Raw genomic sequence first — 25,628 nt, forward strand, 5'->3', positions numbered from 1 at the left:
CACACGCACAGAGCATAGAGCAGACTGAGCTGGAAGCCTCCATGTTGGTTTCACTTTTGTTTTGAGGCAGGGGCTCATGTAGCCCAGACTGGCCTCCCTCATGCCTCTCCCTTCCTGGAACAGGGATTTCATCTTACCCAGACAGCTGTCACTTGTAAATATGCTCTTGACTTGAATTTGGAAACTTAAATAGGAGACATCAGAATTGATCCCTGCTGTTACTAACAGACAGACAATCATGGCCTCTAAAGAGATACCTGGGACTGTCTACAGGGAAACTAATTGTGTGTTTATCACATTGTAGCTGCACAGAGCATCCTGTCTTGATAAACTTGGTGACCAAACGGCCATGGTGAGTGTGCTGGACAACTGCTGTCTGACTGGAAGTCAGCTTCTATTGAGCTCACTTATACTCATGCCCGTAATTTTAAACGCTTCTCCTCGTAGATAACAGCTATCTTGCAGTCACGTTTGGCTAGGACATCATTTGACAAAAACAGGTAAGATTTTTGTTTTCTGACTAGAATGCAGTGAACGGCTCCATCTGTAGGCCTCTCTCAGCCTGTTCAGAACGGATGTGGGCTGGCGTGTGGGGAACTCTTGCCTAACCTATGTGAGACTTTGGTTCTGGCCCCAGCATGACTTTCATCATCTTATTCCAGACCTGCTCATCTTAGCCAGCCTAGGAACAATAACTCTCAGAGCTTCCGCTGCCCTCCTCCTTCCTGATGTCTGCCACTTAGAAAACCTGTCCGTCCCCCAACTGCCATCTCTTCAGCCCGCACACGTGTCTTACCCACTGGGCTTGCCGCAGTGCGCCATAGCAACCTTGAGTCCATCTTCTCGATGCTAGTCTCCTGCCTCAGCTCTGCTCCGCCCCCACCTAATGACCCACTAAACTGTGTCTGTGTAGAGGACATCTGTCACTTGGCCAATGGCAGTTACAGGGACCCGCTGCCACAGCCTCCTTCTGGGGCGGGTCTTGCTCACTGTTCCAGGGGGCTGTTGGCTCTCATGAGTTCTGGGCTCTGGCTACTTGCAGAGGGAGCAAGGTCCTGATGGTCACCTACTCTCTGCCCTCTAGGCCTTTGTCTATTGTACCCTCGTTCTCTTTCCGCTCTTCCTTCATCTTAGCCCCTTGTTTTTCATGCTTGGAACATGGACCCTCCTTACTTTTGGTTCTGGCTAACTGGGCTTTCTGATTTTTAGCTTAGCTGTCAGTTCGAGCAAATCTTTCTTAGGCACCTCAAATTACATTGATTACTTGCCTGTCATTCCCCACAAGGACCAAGAGAGTATACTTATTGTTCTAATGGTTTTTTCCATTGATTTTCTTGCCTTTATGAAGTCAGTTTCTGAAAATAATGCTGCTATTTATTTTTATTCTGGTTTCTTATTTTTTTCTTGCCTTAGATGTGGACTATTTGCCTATGTTTTCATTTCATATTAATCATATAAAGAGGTAGGACCCAAGGTCTGTCCCAGGCGAGTCACCCAAGGCCTTGGTGGTTCCCCTGGCAGGTGGGAGACCACATCAAGTGGGAGACAGACAGATAGGCCATGCAGAGAGAGCTGGGGTAGAGTTTACTTATGGGTTATGGAGGGGAAAGGGAAGAGGAGAAGGAGAGGGTACAAGGGGAGGTCGGAAGTAGGTGGAGCTTGTCTCTTCAAGGGAACAGGGTTCTCTGGTGACAGACCAGGCCAGCAGATTAGAACAATATTCATCTGTATTCCTTTATCTTCACTGTAACTATTGAAAACTTTGTGGTACTCAACCATCTATAATGCCAGTTTGAGGAGATCTAACCTCCTAGGGCACCAGGCACATACGTACACAGGCATACAAATGGGCAAAACTCATACATCTAAAATGAAATAAATAAATATTAAGAAAATTAGAGAGTGGTTCACTTTGAAAGTTTTAATTTGTTTTTCTAGAACCCGAAATGTCATGCTGAGGATTTAGGGAAGCGTCTTTGCAGTGTGAGATGAAATATTCCGGTCATGAGCACCGTTTCTAAAAGAGGGAACACAAACTTGTAAGCATAGCTTTTATCACGTATTTGAAGATTCTCCTCTTATTGAGGAAATAGGATATTTCCCTACTTTTTGTGTTGAAAGGGTCCGAATTCTGTCAGGTTGGAAGAATACTATAAGGAGCGCAGACATCCTATGACGTGTGTTTGTTGACGTCTTTTCCAGCTTGCTTTAGATGTTGCCATGCCCGTATCCACGTCACTGCTCTGGCATGCGTGTGTGTTCTATTCAGACTTCTCTCTCGTCACTCTCCACAGCCGTGCAGTGAGGCAGCTTCCGTGCTATCCTAAGTCATCTGGTCATGCCAGTTCCACAGGCGGAGGAGGGGCTACAGCTGGTGCAAATACCGTGTCCTCGTAGATAAGAAACTTGGGGGACTAATTTGGAGAGGGGATGGGGGGTGCACGCATGCACGGCACATCGCTGTGTATTACGTATGTATGTGTTTGCATGTTTGAGTGTGGTTGTTCGGATTGTTGACACTGAGTTGCAGGACATCACATCTGTGTCCCGCCGGTACTCAGGTGTGTGTGAATAAGGACGTCCTTGCCATCCTTGTCATATCTTCTGACACATAGCTCCAAATTCATGTTCACCCAAAGGTTTTCTAAGAATTCTTTATTTTAAAATTGCTTTAGGTTTTTAAAATGAAGGAGTCTATAAAATTCCTTCATTTGCGCTGAGCTCTCCCGAGGATCGGGGGTTTGGTGTGTAGATGTTGCCATCTTTCTCTTCTTGGTACATTTCCAGGTATTTGCTTGATGCCACTGAAATTCCTTTTCCAAATGTTTGTTACTGGTATAGAAACATAATACATTCTTTTTCTTTTTAATATTGGCCTTCTATCCTGCCTCTTCTAAGTTCATGCATGGGTTTTTAGCAGAATTTCTACTGTTTTCATGTTTGCGGTCCTTCCTGGAAAAGGCGGTTTCCTGAGACTTCTGTTTGTTTTCTTGCTGTCTCCTCACACTGTTTTGTTAAGGAAGAGCTTGGGGCAGACTCCCTGCCTTCTTCTTTATGCTGAGGGAAGATGGTTTCCTGTTACCACTAAGGAATGGTGCTGGCTGTCGGTTTTTCTTAGACAGTCATTGTCACAGTGAGGAAGCTTGTTTTAAGTTTAGTTTGTTGAATTTTTTTAAGTAAAAGATACAGAATTTTGTCAAAATATTTTTTAATATATTTATGGACATCATTTTTCTCATTTGTTGTTAATATTATATATTATGGATTTTTAGTGTTAAGTGAACTTTATATTCATGTAAAAATATTATTTAAGATCACAGTGTGTGGCCCTCTCTCTTGCCTCATGGACATTTTATCAGAAGCTCTTGCATCTGTCCACACGCAGGACATTTTCTGTCATTCTCTGGCAGTTTTGGTGCAAGGTTCTGCTGACCTCATAGAATGGATTGGGATGTGTTCTGTGGTCCTGTGTTTACCAGAAGAACAAGGCTTGGTGATATTCTTTTTTTATATTTTTTTTGTTTAACTTACAGGAAAAGGTAGATAAATATAAAGTATTCTTAGGGATTGTACTTAATGTAGTTTATTATTATTAATTACTATTACCAACATCATTACTGTTATTTTGAGAGAGGGTCTTGCTATCCGGCTCAAACTGGCCTTGAACTTGCAGTCATTTTGCTTCAGTCTCCTCAGCATTGTGAAGGAAACACACACCCAGTTTGTCTTCTTTGTAATGTGTGTGTGTGAGGGTGTGTGTGAGTGTATATGTGTGTGAATAAGTGTGAGTGTGTGCATGTGTGTGAGTGTGCGTGTGTGTATATGTGTGTGAGTGAGTGTGCATGTGTGTGAGTGTATGTGTGTGTGAATAAGTGTGAGTGTGTGCATGTGTGTGAGTGAGTGTGTGTATGTGTGTGAGAGAGTGTGTGAGTGTGTGTGAGTGTGCGAGGCTGCAGCAGTGGGCATCCCTTTGGCTTGTCACAATAGCGCTCTCTGCCTCCCTCAGAAGTGCTCCCACCCAGGTTTCTTTGTTGTTCTGTAATAACTTGGCCATTTGTCTTAAGCGATAGGAGATTAGAAGCATGTTGGTTACTCTTCACACAGTCGAGGATTGGATAGCTGTCATACAGTTGCTGATTATTATTATTTGATCAGAAACTCTGTTCTATGCTTCAGTTTTTTGGCGTTTATTTGAATTTGTTTTATAGCCAGTGTATGCTGGATCTTGGTGAATATTTCCCGTTTCTGGTAGCTCTTGAGTCGGCATTTGTATAGCGCTCAGCTGACGGTGGTTCCCAGTGTCCACACCATAGTAACTGCGTTGCTGGTGTGCCCATCGTTTGCTGGAGAGACGCTAAAGGGCTGACAGCAATGGTTATGGAATTGGTTCCCTATGTCTGGCACTGTCCTGGCCTACAGACCTCATTCCTCCCGTGAGACCACCCTCCTCCTGCCACAGCCTGCTGGTCTCTTCTTTTCCTTCCTGCAGTCAAGGTCATTCAACTGTCTCTGCACCCTCTGTTGGTTTTCTGTCGGTTCTAAGAACTCATGAGTCTTGTTGAACTCCCCAGTTGGTTGTGATCGTTGGGCCAGAGCCTCAAGGTCTCAACAGTTCAGCATTTTCTCTAGAGAAGACTGGCCTAGTGTCGTGTCCTGTATTTCTTTCAGGATTGAACCAGGGCTCCTGAGTGATAGCATACTAGAGTTGAGCCGCACTCCCAAGCACATGAGATTTACTTTTAATCCAGTTATTTCACTCAGTAATTGCCCTAGAATATTGCTAATTTAATTGTTTCTGCACTACTTTCTAAATTAACAAATCAGAAATGTTTTATTTTTTTAAGTTACACATTTGAAGAGAAGAGAATGCATCTCTGAGTTGTATGTTTGTATCAAACTGACCTTCAAGTAATTGTAATTATGTGTTCAAAACCTGATACAGTAAATGTGGACAGGGTCTTGCTCAGTAGCCTAGGCTGCTCTGAAACTCCGGGTGCTCCTGGGTCAGCCTCACAGTGCTGGGGTAGCAGGAGGGTATCTGTGCTCTGCAAGGTCTTAACTGTAAAAGCAGGATGTTACATGGATGTAGGACTAGCTTCAGGACTGTTCATTTTGGGAGAGATTTTGTTTATGTGAGATGTACTCTTCTTCTGTTAATAAAACGTCATGCTTCCATTATTCCGTCTAAAAGACTGTCAACCTTAGTTAAGCAGCCGGTTTATATCCCCACCTTTTTCTATTAGTTGTAGTGTTTAGATGCATAGCAGGCAAATTTACACAGTGGTTTCGACTTTCCTGACTTTTTCTACAAAACATCTTTGCAGGTTCCAAAATGTTTCTGAGAAGCTGCATATGGAGTGCAAAGCTGAGATGGTGACGCCTCTGGTGACGAATCCGGGACACGTGTGCATCACAGACACCAACCTGTACTTCCAGCCTCTCAATGGACACCCGGTATGTAGGTCACGGGCCGCTGAGTGTGTAGGTCACAGGACCTTTTGTGTAAGACAGCATAGGTCACAGGCTGAGTCCATAGGTCATGGGGTCCTGTATATACTTGCTTCTGTCTTTCAGCTCAATTTTTCAGGACCTGACATCAAAATTACTGTCTTGAGTTACTTCCCTCACTTCCTGGGGGCGGTCACAGTCATTTGGTAGCCCTGTGTAGCAGTGTGGCTTCCCAGTCCATCTGGGGTTGGGTGCACACTCACGTGAATGCGGTGTCCTCTGATCTGCATACAGTCATTCTGAAGGACTCATTCCTGGTAGTGTGTAGAGAAACGCCACCACTCTGATTCTGGTCCCATCAAGGGAGATTTATCCTTCTAGGAAGCACCGGGAAAACACCAAGAAAGCGTGGCAGTGAATGAGTGAATGAGAAACGGGTCCCTGCTTCTCCTTCATTACAGACACTGTCTTCCTCCAGTGCTCATGTGAGCTTCTCACAGCCAGCCTGTGCTCCTGTAGAGAGAGATGCTACATCTCCTGGATCTGTGTGACCCCTAGGTCACAGGGTTGGGCCATTTGACCGGGCATTTTAACCCACAGATAGTGTTTTCTGTGGACTTCTCCAGGCTAGTCATTGGCCTCAAACTGGACAGACAAGTGTTATAGCGATTCTGTCCACTAGGTGGCAGCACATACTGGTCAGCCACATGACTGGGGTGTTCTCTGATATTGGCTACTACTACTACTATTTTTGTTTAAAAATTTGTAGAAAAAATGTCTGGCAGTACAGCTTCAGGGGACACAGTGTATTTTTCCCAAATCCCTGGACAGGCTTCTTGGATTGTGTTGGGGTCTTTAAGGCCTTTCTGACTGTTGCAGAACCCAGTTTTCCTGTCACTTGGGAACCCGGATATAGAAGCTTTGCCTTTTAGCTGAGCACACACTATCTTCTAATTTTGATTCTCTCTTACTATTCTTTTCAAGTTTTAGAGAACTGAAAACATTTTCCTTTAAAAAAAAGTTTTGCCTTATATTGTAATTTATGAGATTTAAAATTTTGTAATAAAGGAAATTAAAAACATTTTTTTTTTAAAAAAAAAAGGATCTTAGTGCAAAGTAAATCCTAGATCAAGACTCAGGGCTGGAGGGATGGTTTAGCATTCAAGAGCATGTGACCTCAGGTATCGGGACCAGATCTAGAATCCTAGCACCCCCAGAGCCCACGGTGTCCCCCACACACCTGTAACCTCAGCTCTGAGCCAGGTAGAGAAAGGTTAAGGAGAGACCCTGCCCCAAAGAATAGGTGAAGAGCAATAGCAGAAGGTACCTGATGCCTTCTCCGACCTCCACACATGAGAGCACATGTAGCCCCCCTCACACAGGTGCATGCGTACACCTAGACATACACACACACACAGACACACACACAGACAAATAGGTACATGTAGCCCCTCACACACAGGTGCATGCATACACTCAGATACACACACACACACACACACACAAATAAATACATGTTTTAAAGGAGCAAACTTATTGAATAGTTATTTATACTCATTTTTGAGTGCCCCATACCACACACTAACCCTTGCACTAATCTGAAAGATGAGGGTGCTGTTATCATCTGAGTTTACTGAGAAGGGCTAAGAGCTATGTCAGAGTAAACTGTGACTTGGGTACCATTTGTTCCGAGATCTCTCCTAGGTGTTCAGCTGCAGCACACTGGGAAGGCAGGGATGTGTAGCTCTCTCCCTCCCTGCTGTAAGATACAAAAGAACAACTTCTAATTGTGTTTGAATGGTGACTCTTGACACTACCTTTGTCCTTTTTAAAGAAACCTGTGGTCCAGATAACACTCCAAGACATCCGGCGCATTTACAAAAGGAGGCACGGCCTCATGCCTTTGGTGAGTTCAGGTCACTGATGCAGGGCAGCTCCCTGTGGGAGGTTGCCAGACCTGCAGTGTGGCGGCTGATCGACATCCAGGCCCCCGCGGCAGGCCTGAAGACCCAGGTGTGCTGTATGTGGGCATGTGGAAGCTGGCAACTGATAGAAGATAACTCGGGAAGTAACAGCTTCTGTTGCAGAAATACCTTCTTGTTCAAGAGCTAAAGGGCTAGAGAGTCCTTGAGTTTCTCCTTCCTGAATGTCCAGAGCTTCTAGACTAAGGCTAGACCAGTGCTGGAGAGCAGTCCACTGTTCCTCCAGCGCATGCTAGCTGCCGCCCAGCCGGCTCTCAGGGTAATCCTGGGAAGAGCCTTCTGTAACTCTTTAGGATGGCAGGAGAGCACTTCAGAGCAGCCACAGCAGTTCGCCTCTGAGCTCAGGGAGGAGGAGATAGAGGAGACAGCCATTAAAGGGTTGGCTCTTCCCGCCACTCCCTCAGCTTATCTCAGAAATGCACCTTAGAAGTTATCACTGCTGAGGAGATGGTTCCAACGTGTTCTAAACTGATACCAATCTAGATTCGTTTCCTTTTGCAGATCGTAACTAGCTCATTTTTGTACTTTTAATTTGTGAAATTCAAGCACTTTGTTACGTATTTTATGTCCATTTCTAATGATAGTAGAAAACCACAGAAAACAAATACTATTAAAAATCTTGTGCTCTCACTACAGAAGAGCCATGAGAAAAAGTGGAGAGATTGACGTTGGTTAGCCCTACCCGTTTCCACTGCAGCTCTGTACAGTACAGCCCAGGACTTCACTCCCTAACTCCCCCAGCTGCTGAGTTCCAGCAGCCTGAGCCTGACCCCAGGACCCCCTAGCCCTCCTTGTGGTTGTCACCTGTCTTCCTTTGCCACCACAATGTCCAGGAGGCTGACTCTTTTCTTTTCTCTTGAGACGGCCTACTGCAGCCCAGATGGCCCAGAACATTCAGCTTATAGTGTCCTTTAAAATAGCCATCATTGAGTGAGTTATTTGATTATTAATTTGTTTCATAGTTATTCAGTTTATACAATAAAGCTAAATATTTATGTGCAAAACGAAATGTGGCTTCATTAGCAATCTAATTTTAAATTTCAGAATAAAAAGCTATTGTCAGTAATCATATTTGGTACTAAAGAGAATCACACTGTTCTCCTGGTGTGCATCTCTCGTTCTCAAGGTGTTGATAAGAAAACACACAGGAATATAGTGGCCTGTGTCCTGAGTCAGAGTGTAAACGTAAGCACGGCCTAAGGCTCAAGCACATAAATGCTGAGCTGACTTAAGGTCGTGTACTTCTGTGATTGGAGGATGGACATGGAGCTATTTGTTTTATTCTTTCTGAATTTTTAGGGCTTGGAAGTGTTTTGCACGGAAGACGACCTGTGTTCCGACATATACCTAAAGTTCTATGAACCTCAAGACCGAGACGACCTCTATTTCTACATCGCCACATACCTAGGTTGGCTGGCCTCCCTTTATTGTCCGTGCCTGTGAAGGTAGCTCAGCTCCTAAGAGGCTGGGCAGCAAATAAGAGAAGCATTACTTGCCATAGTTGTACTTGCTTTGTTCTCAGATATGATAGCCTACAAACGAGAGAAATGTGAATTCATTTTGTTAATGCTCATTTGTGTGTTTTGAAAGCACTTAATGAATATGTTTAAATGCTTCCTTAGTTTAATGACTTCCAACTTGAGTGGGTTACAGAGAGGACCCAAGGGTTTTTTTTTTCATGGCATGATTTAATTTATGAAAACGAAAACTGAGGTTTTTGTAAGACATGAGGATATGTTTGTGATCACTAGTTAGTTCTTCACCACAGAGCCAGCACACTGGGTGGAGCAGGTGAGTCCTCCATGCCTGGCCCCACACCCTTCTACTGGAATCTATTTTTTTTTTTAGGAAGGGAGCCTCAGTCCTGCTGGAGAATGTGCAGTTCCCCACCTTTATCAGAAAAATCCCCCACATTTTCATCAGCTGTGACTCTTTATTAAGCTATATGACTAAATTCATGATTTACATGGTCGCCCTGTCACTAGGAAGGACTGACTTTTACATGGACGTTGAGATTTTGTTATACATCCTAGTTTCTTTCTCTCTGGTGTGCAGTGAGATCTTCTCCAGATGTGTGGTGAAGGATGTCTTTCCTTGCTCTAGGGAAGGATTTTATTCCAGCAGACTTACATTTTAGCCTGGAGTAGTTTATCAGCTCTTGACTTTAACATAGTGAATGAGCAGAGATTTAGTATGTGTTTGTTTTTTTCTTCTGAGTCCAGGTGTCTTTTATTTTTATAAAATGATAAGACAACAGTAGAAAGCTCACTCTTTTAGGGAATATTAAAGCTGCAGTCAAAGCCACACCCTCTGTCTGCATCCCAGCTGCCACTCCTCCTGTCTGAGCTCATTCCTAACTTGGCCCAAGCCTTTCCCAAGGCTTCCAAGAGCTAGGAATTAAAAAGAAAAGCTTCGTTGTTTTGAAGTCTTTCCTGGTAGCTAATGAGAAGCTCGGTGAGAAGTAAAATTAGAATACAGACATACCTAGTAAACAGCACTGGAGTGAAGATGCTAGTACGTCCAGTAGAGATTTTAGCTTCAGAAAAGCAGAATTTTCTAAACAAAATGACAAATCCTTCCATCCCGGCCCTTCTAAAACCACAGTTCTCACTGAGAGGCCGTTTCTCCCAAGGGCCTTCCTGGTGGTTCTGGTTTACCAATTAGCCCTACAAAATCCCCCTTTTTCTTTGGCAGTTTTGTGGGGTTTTTTTTACATATCATTTTATAGATGATATGTAGCTACTGATACATTGGCAATAGTCCACCTCTTCAGAACCTAGGAAAAATTAAGTTCAATATTTTGTTCTGGCTTCAAAAAAAAATGAGGGGAAGTGTTTACATATGCCATGGTTTGTAAAAAGTCACCAAAACTTGGCACATTTGATAGAATCTATTATTGTGTAATTGCCAGCCATTGCAACACAATACTTATATGTCCACTCCATAGTCTAATAGCTTTTTATATAGTTTTTGGGAGTGAATTTGATAGTAGTTCAGTAGACTTAATAACCTCTTTATCTGGATCTTTGTGAAAACACATCCACAGACACTTTAAAAACACTAAAGAAGCTCACTCTTCACACTCAGCAGAAGCTTGCTCTTCACACTCAGCAGAAGCTCGCTCTTCACACTGAGCAGAAGCTAGCTCTTCACACTGAGCAGAAGCTAGCTCTTCACACTCAGCAGAAGCTAGCTCTTCACACTGAGCAGAAGCTAGCTCTTCACATTCAGCAGAAGCTAGCTCTTCACACTGAGCAGAAGCTAGCTCTTCACACTGAGCAGAAGCTCGCTCTTCACACTAAGTAGATAGAAGCTAGCTCTTCACACTAAGTAGATAGAAGCTAGCTCTTCACACTGAGTAGAAGCTCGCTGGTGATCCTTGTAGTACTGTGACGGCCCCACCCCTGTCCCGCAGAGAACCACGCCACGGAGCACACCGCAGAGAGCTACATGCTGCAGTGGCAGCGAGGGCACCTTTCCAACTACCAGTACCTGCTCCACCTCAACAACCTGGCCGACCGCAGCTGCAATGACCTCTCCCAGTACCCTGTGTTTCCGTGGATAATAAATGACTACTCCAGCCCGGAGTTAGGTGAGCACTGTCCTGCGTGGGCCCTGGTGAGGACCTGCTTCCCAGCGGGAGGGTGCGCTTTATTTTATAGCATGTCAGATTAGAGGAACAAAATAGAGCTCACTTCAGCTTTCTCACTAAAGGTCGCCAATTCCATTTCAAAATATCGGGCAGATGTGGTATAAATAGTGTTTTATGTGTGTTCACCACTTCGTGAAGGTTATACATAGGAAATGTGTGCATAATTTTAACTCAATCTTCCTATTATTGTGTGTAACTGCCAAGTTTTGAAATATTAAAATTTCTCACTGAAATTTTTAAGTTAGTTTGTTATTTTAAATTCACATTGAAACTTTTAATGAAAGAATCAGCTGTCCACTAACCACAGGAGGAAATGGAAGTCATCCCCAGTAGGATTCTGAGATGTAGCGGTACTCAGCAGGCTTCTGTGTTGTCACCATGACAGAATACCCAAGACTGCCACAGTATAGGTGGGAAGATTGGTCTTAGCTATGATCTCAAAGGCAAGGACATCAGGCAGCACCTGGAAGCAGGGTAGCAGAAGGCAGAGAATAGCGCCAAGGGCTAGGACAGGATGTAAGCTGGAAGACATGCCTCTGGGGCCTTCCTCCTCCCTTTCTCACGCTTGCTAGTACTGACATTGTATAGTAAACCAGCTAAAGGATCAATCTGTCCATCAGGTAAGAGCCCTTCTCGTCTGATTGGCTCGGGAGATGCACGTGAAGACACGCTCAGAAACATCTTACTAATGTAGGCATTTCTCGGTCCCCTCACACCGACACTCAGGACTGTCAACACTTTCTTTTTTTTATGACATCAGAACTTCTTTCTTGTTCCCTAAATAATGCTTCTAAAATTTGATAGTATTGTAATTTTATATCATAACTCTTTAAAATTATATATTATGATCAAGTTGTTCTTTTTGACAGTTTGGTGAGTTGAGTCTTTGTCATTGAAAGTGATAACAAATTGTCTACAGATATAAGAATGTAATTCATTGATGATTTCCAAATCCTGGGTTTTTAAATTTTATGTATGTAGCTGAGTGGTGGTGGCACACACCATTAATCCCAGCACTTGGGAGTCAGGGCAGGTGGATCTTCGTGAGTTCGAGACCAGCCTGGTCTACAGAGTGAGTTCCAGGACAGCCAGGACTATACAGAGAAACCTTGTCTAAAAAAAAAAAAATAAAAAAATAATGTGTATTTGCTAATGTCACTGTAGTTTAGACATAGAAAGTAAACCTTAATGGAAGAAGATAGATTAAAAGTTTGTGTTTGTAGTTGTCCTTGGAATTGGGCTTCCTTTGTTCTTTATTGGAAAGTACTTTAAAATGACATGATTTATTTATTTGTATGTGTATGGGGGTTTGGGTGTGTGGGTGCACATGTGCCAAGGTACACCTGTGTGGAAGTCAGACAACCTGTAGGAGTCAGTGCTTTCCTTCCCAGGGCCTGAACTCAGGTTGTTGGCTTCCATGGCAGGTGTATTTACCCACAGATCCATCTGGTCTGCTACAGAAAGTCTGTTCTGGGCATCTCACACTGCAGACGTTACTTTTGAGTGAGGGTCTATTTGTTTGTTTTGCAGCTGTATAGATAACATAGGTTCTGACTTTTGTGGATTCATCTCCGTTCCTAAAATGACTTCATAGAACAAGTGTGAACTTGGCTCGTGTCATTGTGTTTATGTTTACAGATTTGTCGAATCCTGAAACCTTCCGAGATCTTAGTAAGCCAGTGGGCGCCTTAAATCAGGAACGGCTGGAGAGACTGCTGGTGTGTATGTGGGGCTCGTGGATTCTAAGCAACCTCACAGATCATTGCCTATGCCTGCTCAGTGACTGAAGCTCCGCCCCTAGACTTAGGTGTGCTGTGGCAGGAAGTCCTCAGCCCTTTCCTGCCGTAACCAGCAGCTCACTGTTTCTGTGTGTTTGTCTTTGTCTTTAATTTGGGAAGCTTCAATTATTTTTATGAAGAAAATCTTTGATAAACTGCAAAAGAGGTGCACACAATTCTGTTTTGTTGGATGTCGGCGCCATCGGCAGCGAAAGCCTAGAGAACGAGAATGCTTATCTGCTCGTCCTGGATGCTTGCTCGCTGGCCCTCTGCTACTACTAGGAGAAGGGATGAGGAACAGCGTGTCAGGAGCTCCACTCAGGGTTGACACCTCACCTCAGTTACTGTCTCAAGGGTAACAAACACGTAGCTCTTTGTTCTTACGTTGCAGACGCGATACCAGGAAATGCCCGAGCCGAAGTTCATGTATGGGAGCCACTACTCTTCGCCGGGCTATGTGCTCTTCTACCTCGTCAGGATCGGTAAGGCTCCGGCGTCACCCACCGTTTCACTTGGATTCTCAGACAATTCCACAGTCAGATCTAACCCTGGTTTTCCCCCCGTCTAGCACCGGAGTATATGCTGTGTCTACAGAATGGAAGATTTGATAATGCAGATAGGATGTTCAACAGGTTTGATAAAACACCTCATCATTTTGAACACTTTCTGATCATATATGTACAGTATGCTTGGTTTAAAATACTAGATATAACAAAAATGCAGAAATATAAAGCCTAACCAGGCCTGAAGACATACACCTTTCACCCCAACACTCAAGAGACAGAAACAGGTGGATCTTTGTGAGTTCCAGGCCAGCCTGGTCTTTACAGAGATTCCAGGATGGCCAAGTTGTAGTGAGACCCTGTCTCATAAACAAGTCCTTTCTTTCAAGCTTTAATAATGTGTATATAGGGAAACATGTTTTTATATTATTTTTAATTTATTTTTTATGTCTGAGCATTTGACTACATATGTGTGTGTGTGTGTGTGTGTACCATGTGTGTGCCCTGCCTACAGGAACCAGAAGATGTCCTGGTATTGGGGTCACAGATAGTTGTGATCTACCATGCGGGTGCTGGGAATCGATCTCAGGTCCACTGAGCCATCTCTCCAGCCCTAGGAACAGATTTTTGTTTAAAGACAAGACTTCTCTGTATAGCCCATGCTGGTCTAGAACTTAGTCTATAGACCAGGATGGCCTTGAACTCTGAGATCTGCCTGCTTCTGCTACCCAAGTGCTGGGATTAAGGGTGTATGTTACCACACCTGGTTTAGGGACAGATTTTTAAATATAGATTTTTCTCCTGACCTGTGTAGCCTGAGCAGTTCTTTTTCATACTCAGAAGAATATTTTGAAACAATGACTTTAAAAAATTATTGTGTCATGCTTTAGAATATACCACAATTTACTTAAACTCTTATTCTCTATTGGGCAATTAAATTTGTCTACCCAAATTTTATTCTTCTTGATAATTCTGCTATGGTGAAAGCATTAAAATTGGCTTACACATTTGAATGATTAGCATTTGCTTCCCAGAATAAAAAAAGGAAGCAAAGTCCCTTTCTGTTTCACCATACACTTTTCTGGAGCCACAGAGAGTTGCACTAGTCGAGGATGTGCCCCTTGGATAAGCTGGTGTGCATGTGTGGTGTACATGTATTGGTTGGGGCGGTGTGGTATGCCCTTCCATGGGGCATCGTGCATGTGGTAGTGCGGGCTTGCTTCACTCTCCTGTGATTCTAGTGAAGTTCTGCCAGCCCCTGGCCACACTTTTCTTTTGAGGTCAAGGGGCGGGGCCTCACATGCGTGTTAAAATCCTAGTCAGTGAGAAAGCTTGAGCGCAGGAGCCTAGACAGAGGGTGTTACTGGGAGGACACTGAGCAAGCAAAGCTGCTGCTGCCGTAGCTCAGGCTGCTCATGAGCGCATCACTCTTTCATATCTAGTATTGCAGAAACCTGGAAAAACTGTTTGGATGGCGCAACGGATTTTAAAGAGGTGAGCAGTTCAGGGAGCTGGTGACCCACGGGCTTCGCTTTCTCAACGCTGTAAAAACATGTTCTACCCCCACCTCCCAACCTGCAGTTGATCCCGGAATTTTATGACGACGAAGTCAGCTTTTTAGTCAATAGTCTGAAGCTGGACCTGGGAAAGAGACAAGGAGGACAGATGGTTGATGACGTGGAGCTTCCAGCATGGGCCTCAAGTGAGTGCCTCCTGCGGCATGGCGGTGCATCTTGTTGCGTGCTCTCCCAAGTTATGATGTCATTCATTGTGTTGGATTGCTTGTGGCTTCTAAGAATACCTACTTAACTGAGCTGGAATCTGTTTATCCCAATCAAAAGTATGCTGTGTCTACACTGTAAAGACATCTATATGTTTGATAGACCCAAATGTCATAAAAATGCTTCTGCTACTTTTTCTAGGTAAAAGTATGTAAGATGAATAATAAAACTCATTAGAGATATGTATGTCTTTAAAAGAAAAATATAGAAACACATATCTCTTATCTCTAGAAGTTTTATGCACAAATAGATGGGTGCAAGAAATGAAAGACAATTAAACAGCGATGACATAACATTCTGATGCAGTCTACCCCACTAGGTCCCCAGGACTTCCTCCAGAAGAACAAGGCCGCCTTGGAAAGCAGTTATGTCTCCGAGCACCTTCACGAGTGGATTGATCTCATATTTGGCTATAAGCAAAAAGGGAGTGAGGCTGTAGGAGCCCACAACGGTACGTGACACTGGCTGGCGTTTCCCTCGGTGTGTGGTGAGATGCAGGAAGGCAGACAACAAGCTGGAGACCTAGTGCTCAGGGAGCTCAAGACGAGTCTGGGTTGCAGGTCTGGGCTCTACAAACCAAACGAATCTGTTACACAGCAGTGACTTTGATGGCTACAAAGGGCCGATTTTGCTTTAAGTGTGAAGAAAGGTGGCCGCTGTCCGCCTCTTCTGCCTCGGGTTTCTGAGTCTTTCTGTCAGTAGTGAGGAACTCGCACTGAAATCCAGAAGTGACTCACGTGAAGTGCAGTCACGCCGGTGCTATGACTAATGCTTCCCCGAGCTCGGGAGAAAGTAATGCTAGCCAAGGAAGACAACAGCCCACCCCAGCTGCCACTGTCATCGCTGTTCACCAAAAGATAGAGTGCAAGTTCATCTTCACTGTGTGCATATCAGTGCTTCACACACCAAAGTGAATTTCTCTGAATACAGTTCTGAGTTGTTCAGATTCTGGACAGGGTATTTATAATTAAATGTAAGCTTTTTCAATAGTGTTTCTATCTCTCCTTCAGTATTTCATCCCCTGACCTATGAAGGTGGTGTAGACTTAAACAGGTATGTGTGAGTCTGTAAGGTGTCTCTGCTTCATTATGAAACACTGCTATCTGAATCATTAATGCACTTATTTGAGAATTTAAGGTATAGAAATTTTGAAATGATTTGTATCCTGTTTTCAATATTGTTAGTTGCTAAGACACAGAAAACAGGGAACAGAGAGATGGTTCAGCATTAAGAGCTCTTGCTGCTCTCAGAAAGGACTTAAATTTGATTCCTTGCACTCACGTTGGGCAGCTCAGAGCTCCCTGGAACTGCAGCTCTGAGGAATCTAACGCCTTTCTCTGCCACCCTTACACATGTGACATTCACCACCACCGCCCGGCAATAGTAATCCAAGCACTCAGAAGGCAGGCACAGTGGATCTCTGAGTTTAAGGCCAGCCTGGTCTACAGAGTGAGTTCCAGGACAGACAGCCAAGGTTACACAGAGAAACCCTGTCTCAAAACAAAACAAACAAAATATTATGTAAAGGTATATGAAGAGGGTTAGTCCTCGCCTGTGGTGACTTTTTACTTGAGGTTCTGTCTCCCAGCTGATCTGCACCATTTAACGCTCACGCTTTAGGGACTTAGTGATTTACTGTGTCTTTTGTGTTTCTTCCTAAAGCATCGAGGATCCTGATGAGAAAGTAGCCATGCTGACCCAAATTTTGGAATTTGGGCAGACACCAAAACAGTTGTTTGTGACACCGCATCCTCGAAGGATCACCACCAAGTTCAAAAGTGTGTCCCAAGCCTCCAGCTATAATGTGTCTGTGACAGATTCCCCAGGTGAGTCCTGTGAAGAGTAGGTGTAAGCTTAGCAAGGGCCTTTGTGTCCCCCGTGGTTAGCGAGTTCCTGACAAGGCTGAGATGAAACAAACTGCCGAGTTGCCGAAGATGTCTGCATCGGTCGCAGAGCTCCACCTTCCTAGGATGTGCGGGGGGGCCTTGGGCTCAGCCTTGAGCACCACAAAACAAACATATTTCTTCTCCTCCTGTTTTTGTTGACGGTTGTCTGTAACTGTAAACTTTGAGAAATGGTCATTGGCTGTGACCGTGATTGTCACAGCCTCCGATGCTGTGATTTTGAAGTTGACACTCAGTGTCTGTCTGACACACATTCCCTGCCATGCCTGCTTCAACAACCACCTGCTCCATACTGTCCTAGAGAGGACTTCCCCTGGCCTGGACTCCACCAAACCCACATACAAAACTTGAATTCAGTTCAAACTACTTTGCTGCTAAACTTGTTTTTTTTTCTCTCTCTCTCATTTATTTTTCTCATTAACATGTGGCAGATGCATGTAGAGTATCTCGTCCACCCGGGCCATGGCGGCTGCTAAGATGCACGATCCCGCACCTTCATCCACGTAGGCACATTCCATAGTCACAGAGCCTCCTGTGAGGAGCCATGTGACAGCACACAGCACACATGAACAAAGCGTTTCCTTTTCTTCAGTTTTGTCTCATGACACCCATGCGTGCTGAGGCTTTCAGGGTTGCTGCAGCAGGAGCTAAGCTCACTTTCCAGCACTTTGCTGTGAGGACTTGACCTGGAGCAGCTGGAAATATTCCTTGAAGGCATACAGGGTTAAGTCAGCAATGCTGTATTCCTCCCTTACTCAACCTTAACCACCATCGTGACCTTTAAACCAGGGTAATTACTCCAGCTTTTCTTCTGCAGAAGCGAGAACATTACACATTACTTCTGCCCAGAAACGCTTTGAAGAACCAGAAGTCTTACTTGATTTCTTATTTTATTTCTCCTTCTCAAAACCCAAATAATACTTCAGCGTTCGTAGGCAACTGTCGGGCTCTACAAAGGGAAAGGCTGAGAAGGAGAAATGGCCACTCAGACCTTAATTTCCCATGATGCCTAAGCAACTAGTCAGGACTTTGAAAGCCTGGGGCTTTCAACTAAACTTTTTGATTTGTTCTTGGCTAACCTTGGGTTATACCATAAGTACCTTTGAATGCCTATTTTGGAGGGCAGCTTGTTTTCCTTTCTTTTACTGTAATAGAAAACACAGCGAGTCTGATGCAGTTGCTTTTCCATGACTTACTGACTCACTGAGCCCTGGTTTCATGCAGTCTCTCCAGCAGAGGAGTCATTCGAAGACCTGACCGAGGAAAGTAGAAGCCTGGCCTGGAATAACATCACCAAGTTGCAGCTGCATGAACAGTACAAAATCCACAAAGAGTAAGAGGGCCTCATGCTTCTGGTCTCTGTAAAACTGGGGTCTGGGTGTGGGGGAGCTGTAGAAGCCTAAGTCATATGGGAAGTGTCCACTCAGTGTTGCCGTCATTGGTGTCCAGCCTGGAAAATGTCTGCAGTGATCTGTGATGTGAGCCATTGTAGCAAAGGAAAATTTGGCATGAAACGGGTAGTTTTGTTCCCATGCTCTTTCCTACTGTCCTTTCTGTCATATGTTGTTCTAGAACAGTGGCTCTCGACCTTCCGAATTTTGGGACCCTTTAATATGATTCCTCATCTTGTGTGACCCCCAAACCATAAAATTATTTTGTTGCTACTTCATCACTATAATTTAGCCACTATTATGAATAGTAATGTATATAACTGATATGCAGTATATCTGATATGTGACCCCTGAGAAAGGGTCATTTGACCCCAAATCTGCGACCCACAGGTTGAGAACCACTGTTCTAGAATAGGCTGTAGTTTTGTATTTCTAGACTATATATACCACCCCTCAAATCTTAAAAAGTGGGGGATTGTGAGACAAGCATGTCTGTCATTAAGCTTTGGATTTACTGATAGTGTAGTAAAAAGTACACCTTTAAAAAAATAATGGGACTAACAGGTAGCTCACAGGATAAAGCACTATAAAAGCTGCGCATGTACAGTGGCCATCTGTAATCTCAGGACCCACGTAAAAGCCAGGCAGGTATCTTGGCCATTTGTAATCCTGGAACTCAGGAGACAGAGACAATCCTTGGGCAAGCTGGCTAGCCAGAGATTCAGCGAGAGGTCCTTCCTCAGTAAAGTGCATGGAGAGACATCAAGGAAGACATCCAAGGTCAACTTTGGGACTCCACATGCACACACAGACATACACATGCAGACATGTGCTCCTATAGACATGGAAATGTAAATATACATGTATAGCACACATATATTTACATGCAAAAATTTATAACAAATGTGGGTGGGTGAGTGGATGTATGGATGAGTGGAAAATTGACAGATCTTTTATAAGATATGATAACTCATGGGTGGAGAAAGAGGCATTGTAAGATATAAAGTCACACAGGGTGAGGGAAGGGGCTGTGCAGAACGATGGAAAGACAGGCGGGGAGAGAGGGAGGGAGAGAACCAAGTACGTGCATTGTAAAACCTACATAATTGTTAAAATGACACCTGTGATGTCAAGAATATTGGGTTTGTGGATGGAAGCCTCCCGTGTCTCCTCTGATGAGGATGCTCGTGTACCATGGTGGGGAAGCTAAGAGGCTGCTCTAATGGGCTAGCCTGCTTCATAAAGAACCTAGCCTAGCTCTGGCACTGGTACACCCATGGCTGTCAGCAGTCCTGCACAAGTGGTTGCTATATGTTCTGCTGGTCCTGAGTAGATTGGGGTGTGTGAATGCCTGAGGTGTGGATCACAGTAGAGTACAGCATCTTGAACATAGAGAGCCAGTTCTACCTTATCTTTTAGATTAGCTTGTCTTCCCTCAACTTCCAGAAAGGCACCTAGGAAGAGGCCATGTGGTCCCCGAAAAGATGGTGAAGGTGTGAATAAACTGTATTTCTACAAGTAAAGTGGCTGAGCCTTGGATATTGTTTGAAAGGGCCCACTAGAACCATGTGCCCACCATTGGCAGACATTAGGGACAGTGTATTCTGAATAAAGCTAGCTAAGCGGTTGTGAAGAGTAAGTGCCGTTATTTTGGGTACAGTCAGATAAGGTGGGATGGTAGGGTTCAGCATCGTCTGCAGTAGTTTTGGGGAGCAAAGAGCAGGAATGTTTGCTAGCAGCAGGGTGTTGTCTGCCTGAGCAAAGTGGGCATTAACAAGCAATGGCATGCAATGGCAGGGACACGCAGAGAACAATCCAAGTGAAAGAGCCATGAAGACAAAATGAAGGGAGCTTAGGAAAAATAAAGCAGGTGCCCCAGCACATGGCTAATGATAATCTATAAAACTTCGATTTTCAACAGGGCAGTTACAGGGATAGCAGTGTCTTGCAATGGGTCTTCAGTCTTTACCACATCACAAGGTATGTTTTCCTGCCTGAAAAACTGATGTGGGATTCCCCTCTGTATGCTGTGAATGTGTTTCATTGCCAATGGTTGATAAGGAAGCTGCTTTGGCCTATGGCAGGGCAGAATATAACAAGGCAGGAAATCCAAATGTATAGAGAGAATAGGTGAAGTCAAGGAGACACCATGTTGCTGTCAAAGGAGAAAGATGCCAGAATCTTACTGGTAAGCAACACCCTCATGGCGGTACACAGATTAATAGAAATGGGCAAATTTAAGATATACGAGCCAGCTAGGAATATGCCTGAGCCATTGGCCAAACAGTATTGTAAATACTATAGTTTCTGTGTGATTATTCGGGTCTGAGCAGCCGGAAACAAAAGTAGTCTTAGTTTACAAAAAGCTGTTTAGGTAGAATCAGTGTCTGAGCTTTACGCATTGGCACGTGCTGCTTCCACATAAAATAGGCTTAGAAAAGTTTTGTTGTAGGTTGCAAAAAAGGAAAGGCTTCTTGATGCTGACAAGGTTTCCTGAATGAAGACACAAGTCAGGAAGAGTCCATTGGCCATGGCCTTGCTTACTCCAGGCTAACTTACTGCAAGAGGTTCTGTGGCGTGCAGAACTCAGAATGGCATGGAGGCGTAGCCAGGGCTGAGCCAAACCTGACCTGCCAGGGTGGTGGTACACATTAGCTGTGGAAGGCAGATTTGCTGTTAGCTTATGACTCTCGATTTTTTTTTTGTAGGATATAACATGACATTGAATTCATATATTGATAATGTACTGTGCCTTTTGGTAAGACTTAGAATTATATCTTAATGATCCATTAGAATTTGGCTGTGCTGATCTATAAGAACAGCAAAATTCGTCTCTTGCTGCACACATGTTTTCCTAGATGTCTATCTCTATCATTAATAGAAGTGTGTTTCAGTGTCAGGACAGCCAGTCTGACAAAGCTAGTGATTGTTTTCATGAAGCTACTCTTCTTAGTCTTAGATGAGCACAGGAGACTGTAGTTTCCATTAGTCATGTTTATAAATGATGCTATGCAGCTACCCACATCCAGGGAGATGAGTCGCTGCTCCCACATTCTGTTACAGTGGCCTGTGAGCTGTAGCATTTCATTTTCCCTGTTATATACCACCTTGGATTTCATAAAATAGAATTTTCCACAAAGTCTACAAAACGATTGTATAGGAAAGGTTATATGCAGGACCCTACACAGAAATGTCAGGGCACCTACTGTGCTGCTCGGGAAGAAGGAAGCCATCTGTGTTCTGCCAAGATTTCTAGCCACTATGTTGACCCAGTAAACAACCACCAAACACTTGTGTCTTTTAACAGAGCTCCTGGTGCAGTAGTTCTCAACCAGTGGGCGTGGCGCCTTTAGGGTGGATGACCCTTCACGGCAGCCGCTTTCAGATATTTGTTATGATTCAGTAGCAAAATCAGTTATGAAGTAACAACAAAATAATTTTATGGTTGGGGGTTACCACAACACGAGGAACTGTATTAAAGGCCACAGCATTGGGAAGGTTGAGAACTACTGGGCTAGTGGTTCGTAGCATGGTTTGTCCAACATGGCTTGTCAAATCTTCAAATCTCTGTACTCATGTGACCGTGTAAACCATGTGTTTTATGTTATGACCATCAAGGTTGCAGGTCTCTCCCCCAGCTTACTAAGCTTCGTACCACTGCTTTGTGAATTTGCCAAGTAAAAAGGAAGGATTTTTGTTAAACTCAAACACTTGTATTTTTGTTTAATTTAAATTTCTCCAGATTAGATTTTCATGATCGGTGTTACTGGTTTATATGCAGTCTAATATTGGCCTCACAGTTAAATTCCCCTCAGATGCACAGTGCACGTCGGTTTCGTGGCTACCACCTGGGGCATCAGCGCTCGCTGCTGTCTTTACCTGACAGCTTCTAGTGCCAGGGAGAACCTTTGGTTTGGAGAAAAGTGTCTTGGCTACTTTATGCCTCTGTAAAATGGTCAAAATGTCTTTGGTAGACTTTGTGGTGAGCACAGAGCACTGCCTAACGGGATCAAAAGCAAATTGGGAGGCTGTTCCAAGATTAATGACACCCTGCAAAGAACAGTTAAGTGCTGTTGTGTTTGTTCACAAGCTAGCGATAAGGAAAGACTTACTGAGGCTCCTGTTTATAAATTTTCATGAATTCTGTTGCCAAGAAAGTTTCACTGTAGAGAAGAAATATATTAAAAGCTCATTCTGACGGGCTACCATGTTGGGTATTTAGGAAGTAGCTTACTGCATGATAGAATATCTGTAGGAACATTAAGCTGTGAGTATTGAGGGCTGGTTTTGGTGCTGGAGATGGCATCCAGGTCTTTGCTGCTATGGAGTGCTCTTTCACTGAGCCTCTGTTCTGGCTTTTTAACAGTCTTGTTGGTGAACTTGCACAGTGTCTGTTAGTCAGGGAAATTAGTCATTTGGGTGTTTTCGTCCCTGCACTGCTGTTATTGTACAAGCAAGTGGTTCTCCCAGCCAGTGTACACACTTGATTGGCATCTGCTCCGCCGCAGACTCCAATGTTCAGCTGGCACATCTGCGGCTCCTGTCATTGCTCCATGCCCGCTCCCTTTTGGTTTATCTTCCACCCCGCCTTTCTTTTCAATGCCAGCTTTGCTCTGTCCAACAGTCGAACAGGACTGTGTGGGGCGGAGGTCAGGAATTTGAGTATATACAAAACATTTTCCTTCCTCGGTAAAAAGGAAAAATAACAAAAATAAAAGTACTTCTCATCTATAAATAATTCAGAAAAAGAATGTCACTCTTTAATTAGGCCATTCATTTTAAAAAATTACTTCTATTGCCAAAGTCTTTGTTTTCTTAAAATAAAATTAGGCCTGGAGAAATGGCTCAGTGTGTAAAAAGTATTGCTCTTTAGAGAACAGGGGTTTGGTTCCCAGCACACACATGCTCGTTTACAACCATTTAGCACTCCAGTTCCAGGGAATTCAGTGCCCTCTGCTGGTCTGCACAGGCTGCAGGCGTGCATGTGGTACACGTAAATGCATTCAAAAAGCAAACATATACAGGCTCGCACACCTGTACACTTTGGTTTCACTATTAAGATCTCTGCGTCCCTCCACCGTAATTCCCCGCACACTTGGGGTGTGGACTGCACTGTGCATGCAGGCCTTTAGAAATGTCAGTGGCAAACCAAGTCTGTGCTGGGATTGTACGGTTTCAACTGTCTTTCAGAAGTTATAGGTCATAGGATCTTAATGTTGACAAGATGCTCGCATACACTTAGTCTTCCATGGCATGACACTGACTTCTGCCCTTCAAGAGTAAGTAGGGTGGCTCTCCTTTGGCATCTGTAATGCTTAGGAAATGTTCCATCTCTGTTCTAATTCTTAGATTCCACTCTGAAGATGTTTTCTAAGGAATCCAAAATGCTACAAAGAAGCATATCATTTTCAAATATGGTAAGTTTATTTTACTAGAGTTACACTAAAACACATGGAGTCTAGGATGTAGTTCTGTGTTTGAGCATTTGCCTAGTGCATGCAAGGTCCTGGGTCTGGGGGTGGGAGAGAGGGAGGCTGGCAGGAAGGAATAAAGGAGGTCCAGTTTCTGCCTGTTTCTTTCTCATACTGGTGTGATTTCATTTTAAGGTACAATCTTGAATACCCAGAAAAATTCTCCTTAAAAAGTTTATCCTTCCTTTTAGCTATCAGAAAAGAAATATTTCTGTGCTACTTAAATAATTTAGGCACTTCTGATTACTTAGGGAAAATAAAACCAGTTATTAAAGAATTGGGCCTTATTTCTAATGTCAACACTCCAAGAGATTTTGAAATTTCCTTAAGAACGTTATGTTTTCCGTAGTCGCATCTCTGCACTACACAGAGAGCATTTCATCCTTAAGGACCATCCACCTACCATGATCCACTCCAGATCAGCAACATCCCTCCAGCCCTGTGGGAGCCCAGGAAGCATCAGGCTGGGCCACAGTATTCCTGACAAATCTGAGCGTTTAGGAGAAAACCATACATCTGGATTTGGCCACGCTGAGCCCTGGTAGCTATGAGGAAAGCCACTGTAGAAAGAGTCTGACATTGGTTTGGCAGGCATCCATAAGAGAGGTATACCAGTAAAGAGTTTACTAATTATTGCAAGTCATTAATATCCAATCTTTTGTATTTCAGGCTCTATCATCTTGTTTACTTTTGCCAGGAGACACCACTGTCATAAGTTCTTCCTGGGATAACAACGTGTATGTATCTTTGCCTGCGTCTTCGTAATTAATGCCGCATGCCTAGCGGCTGCCTCCCGTGTGGATGTGAGGGATAAGAAGGCTCTACTAGAGGAAACATTAGACATGAGGACTGTCGCTGGGTTCAAATGCCATTATTTTAACATAATAATTTCTCCAGTTAGGACCTATTTTTTCTGACTTTTAAACTCAGGTGAAATGTAGCTAAGACAGATTTGGAAGTAATCTAATTTCAAATTCAAATGTTGAATGTTTTCCCTTACTAATATAAGAACAAGCAATTTGTAATTCAAGTAAACATTAGCAGTTTAGAAATAATATTTGTTTCTTCAATGTATGTTTAAAAGTCTTAAAATTAAGCCTGGCTATTATTTTAATAGTTGTTGTTATCTTTTAGCTATTTTTATTCCATAGCATTCGGAAGACGTCAGGACACATTGATGGGACATGATGATGCTGTCAGCAAGATCTGTTGGCATAACGACAGGCTGTATTCTGCATCGTGGGACTCTACCGTAAAGGTTTGCATATACTTTTTAACTGAAAATGTTTGATCATGAAATATTCAGCTTCCCTTCAATATGTTCAGACAGTATGTAATTGATATACAAGGATACATTATTATTGCATTTTCTTAAAGCCTGTATACTGTGCATTTCTTCCAAATATCTTTTTTATTCTCTGATACTTTTACATATGCATATAATGTGTCTTGATCATATCCAGCACAAACATCTGCTCCTTTTCACTCTCGCAATGCTTCCCCTCCCACCTTCAACTCCTCCTCCTTTTTTAAACCTAGATTCCAGTTAGTGTTACCTGCAGGCAGAATGGGTGTGGGTCATCCACAGAGCTTGGGTAGCCTATCAGATGCCACACTCCTAAAGGAAAATGACACCCCTACCCCAGAAAGTTGTCACTAACTGCTTAGCAGGGACAGAGCCTCGTGAGGCATCTCCTGTCCACCATTTTCAGAAGGTT

General features: G+C 43.7%; 1 protein-coding gene across 5 annotated transcripts in view; it reads left to right on the forward strand.

The window, feature by feature from the left end:
• Nsmaf (neutral sphingomyelinase activation associated factor) overlaps window positions 1-25,628 on the forward strand; it is a 54,054-nt gene that overhangs the window by 19,563 nt on the left and 8,863 nt on the right. For 4 of the 5 annotated variants that reach the window (XR_007595705.1, XR_007595706.1, XM_050164170.1 and 1 more), the window contains exons 8-26: window positions 305-352; window positions 448-500; window positions 5,325-5,454; window positions 7,283-7,354; window positions 8,730-8,838; window positions 10,846-11,022; window positions 12,721-12,800; window positions 13,252-13,342; window positions 13,429-13,492; window positions 14,806-14,857; window positions 14,945-15,065; window positions 15,464-15,595; window positions 16,155-16,197; window positions 16,807-16,970; window positions 18,273-18,381; window positions 20,361-20,419; window positions 23,789-23,856; window positions 24,580-24,647; window positions 25,045-25,168. Coding sequence is in view for 3 of the 5 variants with exons in the window: in XM_050164170.1 (XP_050020127.1) it covers window positions 305-352; window positions 448-500; window positions 5,325-5,454; window positions 7,283-7,354; window positions 8,730-8,838; window positions 10,846-11,022; window positions 12,721-12,800; window positions 13,252-13,342; window positions 13,429-13,492; window positions 14,806-14,857; window positions 14,945-15,065; window positions 15,464-15,595; window positions 16,155-16,197; window positions 16,807-16,970; window positions 18,273-18,381; window positions 20,361-20,419; window positions 23,789-23,856; window positions 24,580-24,647; window positions 25,045-25,168 (1,764 nt within the window). In the remaining 2 variants the exon portion in view is untranslated. Of the gene's footprint in view, window positions 1-304; window positions 353-447; window positions 501-1,938; window positions 2,040-5,324; window positions 5,455-7,282; window positions 7,355-8,729; window positions 8,839-10,845; window positions 11,023-12,720; window positions 12,801-13,251; window positions 13,343-13,428; window positions 13,493-14,805; window positions 14,858-14,944; window positions 15,066-15,463; window positions 15,596-16,154; window positions 16,198-16,806; window positions 16,971-18,272; window positions 18,382-20,360; window positions 20,420-23,788; window positions 23,857-24,579; window positions 24,648-25,044; window positions 25,169-25,628 lie in introns of those variants that run through there. The other variant, XM_050164179.1, reaches the window with a different exon arrangement.

This window comes from Alexandromys fortis, unplaced genomic scaffold, assembly GCF_014885135.2.
Source record: "Alexandromys fortis isolate MF-2015 unplaced genomic scaffold, M_Fortis_MF-2015_v1.1 scaffold_18, whole genome shotgun sequence".
NCBI classification, from domain to species: domain Eukaryota; kingdom Metazoa; phylum Chordata; class Mammalia; order Rodentia; family Cricetidae; genus Alexandromys; species Alexandromys fortis.